Raw genomic sequence first — 12,091 nt, 5'->3', positions numbered from 1 at the left:
TGGCATCCCTTCCCTCCAGCGTGTCAGCCGCACCACCCAGCTTGGTGTCGGCAAACTTGCTGAGGGTGCACTCCATCCCACTGTCCATGTCACCGACAAAGATTTTAAATAATACTGGTCCCAATACAGACACCTGAGAAATGCCACTCATCACCCGTCTCCACCCAGACATCTGGCTGTTGACCGCAACTCTTTGAGTGCAACCATCCAGCCAGTTCCTTATCTGTTGAGTCCACCCACCAAATCCATGTCTCTCCATTTCAGAGACAAGGATGTTGTGTGGGACAGTATCAAGTGCTTTCCACAAGACCAGGCAGATGACATCAGTCACTCTTCCCTTATCCACCAGTGCTATAATCCCATTGTAGAAGGCCACAAAATTTGTCAGGCGAAATTTGCCCTTAGTGAAGCCATGTTGGCTGTCCAGCACAGTCCTAGCCCTGGTCCAGAGCAATGCAGGTGTACTGACTTCATCATGCCATCAGCAGCAGCATCTTACCTGGTGTGAAGAAGCCTGAGGAACCCCGACAGAGTCAATGGCTCTTTCCATGCCTTGAGATTGCCATTCATGATCAGTTATACTGTGACCCTCTTTTACGCTCTCATTAGTCCTTGTCAGAAGCACTGCCATGTGAGGCTGTGCACAGAGACCCAGTCTCTTCTCCAACCTTTGACTAACTGGTCATAACACTTTGACATTTTCTCCTGCTTCTATAAGGAAAGAGGTAAAACATCAAAATCAACGTGACTACCTATTGTCCACAATGTCCGAGTTGGCAGTTTTGTCCGTTATACTTCAAACTTCTGAGGCAGGAGATATAAAAGGAAAGCCCTGTTCCCTGGGTCACTGCCCTGAGAGGTATTACCCTCATCACTGGGACACTGTGAAGTTAGAGCCTGCTCACCGAGTTACCTTCCACTGTGTTCATTTCGAACACATCCTTTGCAGAAGATTTGTCCCCTGCCATCTGTCACGGGCAGCACTTTGTTTCCATGACTTAGGAAACAAGGTGCTCAGACCTTCTTTTGGAGAATGCACGAAACTGAATGTTCCCATAACCTGACATCAACCCTGCCAGACAGCTGACTATCTTTGCTAGGTCTGTGAGGCCACGATGAAATCCACTGATATTCCCTGGTAATTACCTGTCTCCTGCCTGTTCACTAGCCGGACAATAGACTGGAAACGCTCAGGAGATCAGATTTCCTATATCACTATCACCTACTTTAATAACCACTGCGTCTTCTGAACATAGGAAGAAATATTGATTTTGAGATCATGGGCTTAAGCATCCCTCCAGTGTCACTTTCCAACCTGCCAAGTGCATTCTGTTTTTTAATAACAGAAATTACAGTCTCCTTTGTCACTCTCCGCCTCCAATAAGTGCTTTGTAGTGACTCTAGCTGAGACCAAGATAACTCCTCTGGCTTTTTCACAGGTATTACATGATGCATCAGATATGGCTTGGAAGGCCATGGTCTCTGCAACTTTAACAAGATCTTCCAGTCTTTGTATCTCCAGAAGGAGATGAAATCCCTGGTTGCAGACATGCCGTTTGATGGCATTATTTATTGTCGTTTAAACTCAGCAAGTTCCTAAATTATGTGTTTTAACTCAAACTGACTGGTTGCTTTGGGGCTGAAGTCCAGTACCGTAGCTCTTAGCAACAGTTTAGACTTCCTGACCACTCCAGATGTTGCTATGGATTTCAGCATCAAAAGGCTTCCTCCAAACAATGTTTCCCCACCTTGGACATCACCTCCCTGCTAGCACTCATACGGGCACACTCAAGAGCCACAGTCTAAGCATTTTGTGTTACCTGCTCTTACTCGCTACCGACCATCTCCTCGCCCTTTGAGAATAAGTTGACTTCACTCTTCAAAACATGTCTATGAGTATTTCACTGAGCTTCCATCACTGCAACCAAAGCTGCAAGTGTGACTTGCATCTCTGCTCCTTCCCCAACAGGCTAGATCAGTAACTCATTCTTGGCCCAATTAATTCATTTCTGCTTTAATGAAACCAAACCTGTCTCTAATGAAGCTGTTTAATATGCAGCTTTTCTCACATCCCTGGGAGGGCTAGGTGAGTACCTAGTCCCTCATTTAGGCTTGAACTTACTATTCAAGGCTGCTTTGGACCCTTCTATGCTGTAAATAAGGGTGTCTTTCCTGATAGATATCTCATGCGCTAAGAAACTGGACATGATGGTTGTTCTGCTTATAGCAATGTTCTTTCAGGAGAGGGGGACCTCCAAGCACAGCTTAAGCTTCTCACCCGTGTTGCAGCCAAGACCCTGCTTAACTAGGAAACCAGCTTGCCTGTTTTTCGGTTGGTTGTTCTGCAGGTTTTTTTTCCCCCAAGCTGCCTACCTCTGTGGTTGAGGCTTTTTTTTTTTTTACTGCCAACATCAAGAGGGATCTTTGTTTTTATACTGACACCACCAAATCCTGGAGACTGTTACCAAGTCTAATACCTGAGTTCTCTCCATGCGCTGCCCATCCAAGTGACCATGACCAGCTTCCATGCAACTGCCGAGGTGGAAACAGGCGGCAGCGCGCTCTTTCCCCTAGACCTCCTGCACAATAAATGGAACTGCTGGGAAACGTGTCTTTCCCTGACAGTTGCCGCACTGATATCCAGAGCTTTTGGCGAACCTGTGCCTGACGCAACACTGTACAGTTCAGGCATGACATGAACGTTTACTAAAGGGTTCCTGCACTACTAGCTGTTTTCATGAACATCTCCAAGACCCACACCCAGCTAAATACAGACATGGGCTGATTCCTGGCTGGAATACCCTTCCATGCGAATGTACGTAGAGCTATGGCTTGAAGATGGAAAGAGAAGTTGCCAGCAACTGGCTTCTTCAAGAAGTATAGTCCGCATGTACGTTCACATCCCACCCTCCTTCCCCCTTCTCTCTGCATCCTTCCAGAAACCTGGGGGGCTTGGGACTGTGCAGCTGAGGGACAGCCACAGGGGCCGTGGGGCTCCTTCCAGAGGTGCCTGTGACAGCTGCAAGGGGAGAAGTTACCTCCTCTTCATCATAGGGTATACTCTTGGAATTCACACACGGAGCGTGCATATTGAAAAATGGGCTGCCGATATTATTTCTTTGATTTAAACAGTGAAAATATCATTCAAAAGGAAAAGTCAGTTCTGTTCTCTTTTCCTGGCTCTGCCTTGATCCGGTATAATTTTCATCCTGCAGCACTCATTCTGTCTGTGTCAAAGGCTCGGGGGTGGTGTGGTGGTGGGAGCGTTACATAAAATCCCACAGAAACTTGCAAAAGCAATGTGGTCTCAGTTATGAAGAAAACTCTACTGTGAATATATTTCGGTAAGTGTATTTCAGATGGGAATACTATAAAAAGTGCATAAATTACTTGCTTGATATAGCATTTTCAGGACCATGTTATTAAAAAAGGTGAGATACGGCATTCTGCTGTATCCCTCACGTCATTTAAATGGTTCTATATTTGTCAACGCAGTCGTCGATAAAATTTCATTGCGGCATTTCTTTTTATCGCTTGCAAGTTTATCGAGCTACTTGAGATTTTATTTTATTTTGTAAATCAAGGACTATAATGAGACTGTTTTATAATAATATAAAAAGGGGCTATCCTGTGGATTCCTCATTCTAAGAACAGCTCTTCCAGACCAAGCTTACTCCCTGTTTCCACTGAACTGAGTAATTGCATCTGCTTAGGTTTGAAATAGGGAATTACACAGCAGAACAAAAGTACTTGTGCAAAGCGTTATAAAACACCGCACCAAAACAATGATACCAGGCTGAATACCTATTTCATTTATTTTACCGAACTAGGTGTTTCTTAGCAGTAAGCGAGGAAATATGTAATTAATTTTGAATGAGCGCAGGTAGAAATAGTGCTGAGTTGTCGGTGCTCACTCTGCAGATGTATCTTTTGTGTTGAATTAGGTGGAAACAGCAACTGATTCAGATACTGAAAGCAGAGGCCTACGGGAGTACCACTCTGTTGGAGTACAAGTGGAAGATGAAAAACGGTAATTCAAGCATGCACAAAAATCTGTGGTCTTTCATAACACAACGCACATTTGTAAACAGAGTTAATAACAAACATCTGGCAAGTGCTGCCCCTAAATAATTCACAAAGCCAAATTTCTTATACGCGTGTTGGTCATTTGGTAACATTTGTAGAGATTACTTAGCAGTTGCTTAATATTTAGTTAACTTCCCAGTTTTTAATTGGAGAGAAGGAAGTGAAAGTTTTCAGTTGAAGTAGTGGATTAATATAGTTTCATTATTGGCAGAACAAATACAAAGAGCTGCATATTGGAATACTCTTCCTTCAATAGGACCCCTGATGCTGATCCAGGCTTTCCAGTCCGCGCAGGAGGATATAATGGCTAGGATGTAACCTGTGGTACTTTTCTCCTAAACCAGAATCGGCTTTTACACTTGTTCAGTCCTTCTCTAGCTTTGTGAACCTGCTGGCCAGTGGACTAACCCACAGGTTATGCCTGTTATGTGCTGGTCTGGGACCATCATCTCATTTCACGGCAGCTGTCAGATGGTATCTGGCTGCTAATTGCCTTTTACCATCGTTGACTAGAAGTACTTTGAAGCAATAGGCTCGGATGTGAAAAGATTTCACAAATAATCTTTGCGTCTCTATCTGACTTTTTGGCATAAAGCTTTTCTAAAATGTCATTATTCAGTGGCATATCACAATAGAAAATCAACATTTAATGGCCATCCTATGAGGCAAGTAAAAAATACCACAATCTTAAACCTACTGCTACTATTTTTCTTTTATTAAAGGATTCTCAACAGCCCTAACTTAGCAAATTTTCAGATTTTATCTAATTACAATTCTTAATATTTGAAATTTTTTTTATACATGCACTTTACAGGAGATGTAACCCTGCAGTTCTGCTAGTTATTTCCAGTTCATTTAGTAATGATACATGGTATTTTGTAGTATGAGAATAAATCAATATTTGCTTCCAGAGATAATTTAAATGATTTTCTTGTGTATCTTTGTTCAGATCAATGATGCCACTATGCATTTTGGTTTTCCTCTCAGTTGTTACTTGCTGTCTTACTTTAGTGAGATATGCACAAAGAAAAAACGTTCAATGTAAAGTCCAAGGAGAAAAACAGAATCCATTCACTGAAACATTGTTCTGTGCCTCTGTATAATCACATACGCATTTATATGTCTTAATCTCTTTTCTTTCTTCCCTCTTCACCAAGACACGGACGATTCAAGCGCTCAAACAGTGTAACAGCAGCTGTCCAGGCTGACCTGGAACTGGAGGGCTTTCCAGGACACATCACCATGGAGGACAAGGGACTTCAGTTTGGCTCGTCCTTCCAGCAGCACTCGGAGCCCAGCACGCCCACCCAATACAGCGCAGTCAGAACTGTACGGACACAGGGACTGTTCAGTTACAGAGAAGATTATAGGACCCCGGTTGACACCTCAAACCTTCCACCACCAGAACCCTGGCTAGAGCCAGCCATCGAGACAGTAGAGACTGGTCGAATGTCTCCTTGTCGACGGGACGGATCTTGGTTTATGAAGTTGCTACACACTGAAACGAAGAGAATGGAAGGATGGTGTAAAGAAATGGAAAGAGAAGCAGAAGAAAATGATCTTTCTGAAGAAAGTAAGAACATTTCAGTATCTTTTCCTATAGATGTCTGCTAAAATAGGAAATCTGTTAGGATCGAGTTATAGTCTGTAGTTTTTCCTTACTCATTTTGTAGTACCAAAGACACTCCACAGAACCATTAGGTATAAAACCCGTGTCCTGCAACTGGCTGTGCAAGCTGGCATTTCCCAGAGTAAGATTTTGCAGCAGTACTTGAGCCAACGGTAGAGCCAAGTGCAGGATCCAAGTCTGGTATTAGATACGGCTCCAGTGGTGCGCGAGCTCCCCACCCGCAGCTCCGACTCGGACACTTGCTTCCCACCCACTTGTGTGGCTCCGGCGCTTGACCCTTTGCCAGAGCACACAAGGTGGTCCTATGTGAACATTTTTTTGCCGTTTTCCTGAAACCTGAGGATTTGCCTCTTATTACTGAGCAACCATTTTTAAAATGTCTTCATTCCTTTAGAGGCATTTTTGCCTATCGTAAAGGGTCTGTTGGAAGAACAGAAAGGAGTAGGCAAGAACAGTAGTTAAAGCACTTCTCCAGTTAGACAGGCATATGCACTATTAGATAGTGCGGCTGCATTTACTTATTACAATTTTGTCAAGAATCATTATTATTCTCTCACGTCCTGTGGACACCTTGCAAGGAGTGATGACATAAAGTGAAAAATAATGTAGACTATTTTGGAACAAGATCCAAGCCAGCACTAATGATAGTAATATATCAAAGTGGTCCTAGCACTCAGTAGCCAGCTCCCTGTGATTCCCTCTGAGGTCAATTATCCTTGTTCTTCAGGCTCAGTTTTATAAATATTTCAATCCCTGCCAATCTGAATTATTGTCTCAGCTCAGATTTTCTCAGATCACAAATTAGTTCATATTAAGTTTTCTTACTAGCATCTTTTCCTGCACTCTCGCGAATCTCACCATTGCCTCCAAATGCTCTTTCCTGAGCGCCTTCTTTCCCCCTCAATGAGTTCTTGCTAGGATCTACCCTCAGGTCTTCAGCCAGGCCTGCATGGTGACTAAAAGGCCAATTTCTATTTCTTGCACTGACCTTTTCAAAAGAAAGAACGTCTGTGGTTTTACCTCATCATTTTTTATTTTACAGCCATATTTCTCCACTATATTGTGCACAAGCCTGCCCAATAACGACGTAGGATATGGGGTGGGGGAGAGCATAGGGCTGTTTTTCTTTCCTCAACCCCCAGTGCTTTCTGGAGTGTAGGTTTTTGTCCTTATTTCCATCATGGCAGAACTGAGCTGAGAATTTTCCCTTTGCATTGATGCTGTGAAGACTTTAATACCCTCCTAGGGGCTGTTAAAGTACGAATAATAAAATATTTTGCTTTGCTTAGCCTGTGTGAGGATTTTCAAGCCTTCTTTCGTAATGGTTATTTTTTTAATACTTCTTTTTTTACTGTACACATCTTATTTTTCAATTCCCCAAATCTTCGCCCTGCTGAATACTGACATTTCTCTGCCATCGTTAAGTATCCCAAAGCACCGGCTTCCAAGGTTGCCTGTTACTGATGTGGGGACATCAGTGCTTACCACCTGAAGCAGAAGTTCAAAGAGCAAGACTTTAATCTCCTTGGAAAGATTGAAATTATTAGGGAGCAAAGAGAAACTAAAATTATTAGGGAGAAACACAGAGGCAGTTTCCGTGGGAGGCCGGTGAGGAGTCTGCAGGGAAGGGGTGGGCTTCTCCTACCTCCTCTCTCTGCAGGCTCTTCCTCATGCACGGCCCTAATCGAATCTGCAGCCACGTGAAATGAGCGGTTGAAACACTCTCACGTCAGTACCCCTTCCTCACTCGGAGACACAGTGTTATTCTCTGGACAGTGTTATTTCTCTAGGAAAACTTGGAAGAGTTGATTTTAACTGACTGCCCGTTCCCAGAGACGGAACCGCCCTCCCTCCCGCCATGTGAAGCTCGGCTCTTGCACTCCAGAACTACTCCGAAACACCTTGCTGCAGGGGGAAACGGCAGTTAGGAAGGTAGTTTTCAGTAAATTGTACAGAGGACATGAAGCCAAAGTGGACTTTGGTAATTTTTATTAATATTCAGAGTTAGTGACACCCTTTTAACCTAGAACATTTCAGTCAGAAAACAAAACGGAGTATCAGGATTTTGTGTTTCCCTGTTTGCAGAGCGACTCTGTCAGAGAAAAAGAAAGAGCAATTCCCTGATGCAGAGTTACTAAAACACAAAAGAAATGGACCCTTGAAATCCCCTTTTTAAACTAACCAAAATGGGTTAATTACTTGTGTTTGGGGGAACATTCTGACCTCCCTACTAGGTTAGAGAAATTATTGCAGATAGCTCTATAGCGTATGCAAAATCAGATGTTTGTCTTCAGCTGATTGTCAAAAGTGACACCCAGAGTTCTGATTTTCCATTTAATGTGACTCTTTTCAAGTGATCTTCCTCAAATCATTTCCAAATGACATTATCTTTGAAATGGTATCCCTTCACCTAATATGGCTTACATCAAGTAAAAGGAAGTTCTCAAAGAATGATTTTCACCAAGGGAATGAGCTTCACTGCATTTTAAACTTCCGGCGTGAATAATTTTTTTCCTGTTGTCTTTGACACGTTTTGTATCCCCAGTTTGAGCTATGGAGGTTGAAAGGTATGTATCCACAAGAGCTCAAGTTTAATGATATCCCAGCATGAAATGTCACTTGACATATTTAAGCATTTGGCAGTTCCCTGAAGAAAATATGTGCAAATGGCGGAGCCGGAAGCAACTAAATATGTTTTTCCATCTTCCAGCAGGAGCTACTATTCCCAAAACACTTCACAGCAAAGTTTGCGTATTCAAACTGTCATTGTTAATGACGAATCATTTCTTTTTGGCCTGAGTATATTAATTGTACCTGAAGACCAAATATAGCTTTGCATCTCATAGGAGAAGGCTGTCTTTATGATACCATTTCTATTGTGTTTTAATCACAGGAAGAGTTAAAATAGAACCGCATTTTAGAAAACAATTTCATTTTCTGCGTTAAACACAATAGCCCCGAGATCACAGAAAGCTGTCTGATTGCTGTATTGATTTTTTCTTTCACTGTAGCTTTTCTCCCATAATGTTGTTTTAAGAACTTCACTCATCAGGTCTTAGAAAAGGAGAAGGTAATCATTGCAGCAAAAAATAACCTCTCTCTCTTTCTTTTCGCAGAATTTGTTTATTTGGTCAGTTGTATTTTGGAGTCTCTGCAAACTTCATATATTGTTTGTGGGGGCAGTTATTTGTGTTCTCAGTGTTTATTATAGCATATATATATATACACACACACATAAAATATATATATGTGGCTGTAACTGTTCCCAGGGTAAGCCATCCCATCATTTGCACTAGCAGGGTGCCTCCAGGCAAAGATATGTTTCTCAAGGGTGCCAACTGGAGTTTCAGTTTTACACCCTGAAAATTGTGTTTGGCCGTTACTGGTGTGTAAGTGATGACAAGAAAAACACTCGTAATTGTCACAAAGCTATTGAAGACCAAGAGGGCCAGGGCTCTGTGATGGGAGCAGGGAGGTCAGCGCAGGGAGGGGCCGTGGTGCGGGTGAGCTTGTAGGCAAGGTGACCTCCTGGGCTTCTGAATGCCACGTGTGTGGCCACTGAAATATTTCGGTACACAAGTCAAGTGGAGAACAGCCACACAGAGTTTACTCTCATATAAAAAGCCTAGAGATTGGTGCAAAAAAATTAACAAAAGCATAAACTATGCCAGCAGGAAGGTTGTTTTGCTGGTATGTTCTGCGTTGTGGTTAGGAGCTCGGCTGGCATAGCTACATAGTAAAGTGATCGCTAGTGGAAAAAAAGGCATCAGAGAGAGTGAGAGCTCAAAATATCGCCCTTCTCCTCCCTTACCTCTTCATCCCATGGATGCTGGATTTTTCCTTGCTCATCCTCTGCCTGGTATTTCCACAGTACCGCAAGGGCTTTGCTACCACAGCCAAATAGTAACAGAAAATATAGAGTTAAATCTCCCATACTTTGGAAAAAAAAAATAATCTCACAACCAATTTATTTTAGTATGTTCATCAATTAATCATCCATAAAGGCTTTCTTAGGTGTTTGACTAAATACGGGTTATCCTTTAACCAAAGAGAAATTACTGACATAATTTCCTAATGCTTTTCACAAAATCCTGTCCTTCAGGAGCTATTGAAATTTACATTTGGAGTGTTGTGAATCACTACAGAATGTCTTCATTGCCCTCAAAGAGTTCTTAAAGTCAATAAAAGACAGTCCCATAGTGTGGAATCTGAGAAATCCTCCTGGCATTTGTACTGTTCTGCTCAAATTTTCTCCTCTTTGAACTCAGCTCCATTGAAAAGCAAATTTGCACCGAGTCCCACGTGGTGCACAAGGATCCCATGGCCTTACCTCCCCTCCCGAGCACTGCCAACGGGTAGCTCTGCTGTCCAAAAACGTCATCTCCCTCTGAACATTATACATTTATTATTATACCTACCTGCTGCGTTGATACTGAAAAAGACAGATATTTCTGAAGATTACTAATTTAAGTGTAGAGGTTAGACAAATATCATGCCCTGTTTTGAATTAGGAGGATGAACTAAATGCCAGTTTCAATATTTTTTCCAGGCATATTTTCTCACATTGTTTGTGGAGCAACTTATTTATGAGTCTCGGAAAAAAAAAAACAAAACAAACACAGAACAATCAAATGGAATGAAAATTTAAATTAAAACACGTCATTTAAATAAACAGTTATGAATGCCAGAAGCAGATTGATTGTTAGTAGTTTCTCATTGCTGGTGCAGCAGTGGCACAATTGAGCAAAGCTTTTAACCTGTCAAGAATAGAGTTACAGCATCAGACTATAATCTTGGTTTCATCAGTATAGATCTAACTTTTCTCCCTGTGCCTTTGCGGTACGAAGCCGTTTTCAATTACAAGATTTTGTAGCATTTTTCAAGCGATACAACACGTAAACATTACTTGCAATTTTGTAATGTGCTTGTTGCACGGGGAAAGACAGCATTGTGTTAATTGTGCATGTTGTACATAGGTGATTTACACAATCTCCCTCCAGGGTATAAACCCTAGTGACGTCATGCTCAGGGTTTTGTGTGTCTTCAGAGTAGAAGCCATACAGGCCCGCATGACAAAAATGGAGTCTTCATACGCTTCAGGGAGCAGAATGAAGGTTGTGCGACTCTTTCCTGACATTCAAGTAAATATAACATTATCTTAATGGAGGGAGGTATATGGATCGTATGAAAATTATATATATTTATGTGTGTTCGTAGATTTTTATCGTCATTTATTTACAAGCAAAATCTTCTAGGCATCACCAAACATCTCAATCTCTCCAGTCTCCAACATTCATCATTCTTTCATGGAGATAATCAATCTGCACTCATCGGAATAATTCCCCAATGCATGAAATTAATAACAAGGCTTTGGCTGTCTATTAATATTGTGTTAAAGATTATGAGTTGAAGTGTTTTAATACTTTAATTTAATTACAGCAAAGCAGAGTAGCATGAATATGAGAGATTCTAACTTCTATGTTTTATTATGTCTGATTTACTTATTGAAATGGAAATAGAGTTAGATCTTTAGTGAACGGTGGGGCTGTACTTACACGTCTATATTCCCCGCTGTGACCCAGTGACACATGCAAGTAGCCCAGAACCACTGTCTTACACCCCCAACAGATGTCTATCACCCCAAAATGCTGCGTTGCCAATGCCCAAGTCTCGTCTGGTCTGACTCGGCTTTAAATCACCGATGCTTGTTGACATGATCCTTCAGGATAATGAAGATAAAGCAAATGTTTGTTTAATGTAGGCGTTGGGGTAACTGTGAGATTCACTAGGACAGATCAGTCATACTTTTCTGTCAAGATCTACAGTAGAGCTAAAACCAGTGCCCCTTACTCAGGCTATGTATTTGAGCTATGAACGATAAAATTCAGCAGAAGGAACTAAAACTGAACCTTACTCAGTCCGAGAGAAGCGCTACAGCCATCAGCCTGCAGACCCACCCTCGCTCTCTTTGTGCCGGGTGGGCAGCTGAGCGTAGGCCATGGCAGGGACCTGCGAGGGCACGGTTCCCCGTCCTGGCAAGGAAGGGACGGGGAGTTTGGCTTACGTCCTGAGCTGCAGAGCACCGAGGGAAAAGGAGCTTACGAGGCTGTTCGTCACTTAAGTCTTTGCCTTTATTAAAAATGCCGAAAACCAAATTAAAGCAATTTGTTTCGACTCAAATGAAACAGTTCTTTTTTATTTAGGTTTTTGTATGTTGGTTCAGGTTTTAACACCCAAAACATTGCTTTCCATATGCCAATAACTCCGTAGAGGAAAGTGAGGGGGTCGGTGATCAAAAACCCCAAACCAGTTAAAATGTTTTCTCTCATTCGGCCAACGAAACAAAACCAAAACCCCAGTGAATTCCTCATGCAG

General features: G+C 42.2%; 1 protein-coding gene across 1 annotated transcript in view; it reads left to right on the top strand.

Moving 5' to 3' along the window:
- Positions 1 to 3,944: 3,944 nt before the first annotated feature.
- LOC104158310 (disks large-associated protein 2-like) overlaps positions 3,945 to 12,091 on the top strand; it is a gene marked incomplete at its 5' end in the record, with an annotated part of 17,474 nt that continues 9,327 nt past the window's right edge. The window contains 2 exons of the mRNA XM_009695922.1: positions 3,945 to 4,030; positions 5,244 to 5,659. Of these exons, the coding sequence (XP_009694224.1) occupies positions 3,945 to 4,030; positions 5,244 to 5,659 (502 nt within the window). The remainder of the gene's footprint in view (positions 4,031 to 5,243; positions 5,660 to 12,091) is intronic.

The sequence above is a fragment of the Cariama cristata genome, unplaced genomic scaffold (assembly GCF_000690535.1).
Source record: "Cariama cristata isolate BGI_N322 unplaced genomic scaffold, ASM69053v1 scaffold5842, whole genome shotgun sequence".
NCBI classification, from domain to species: domain Eukaryota; kingdom Metazoa; phylum Chordata; class Aves; order Cariamiformes; family Cariamidae; genus Cariama; species Cariama cristata.
This window is presented reverse-complemented; position numbering and strand designations above follow the sequence as displayed.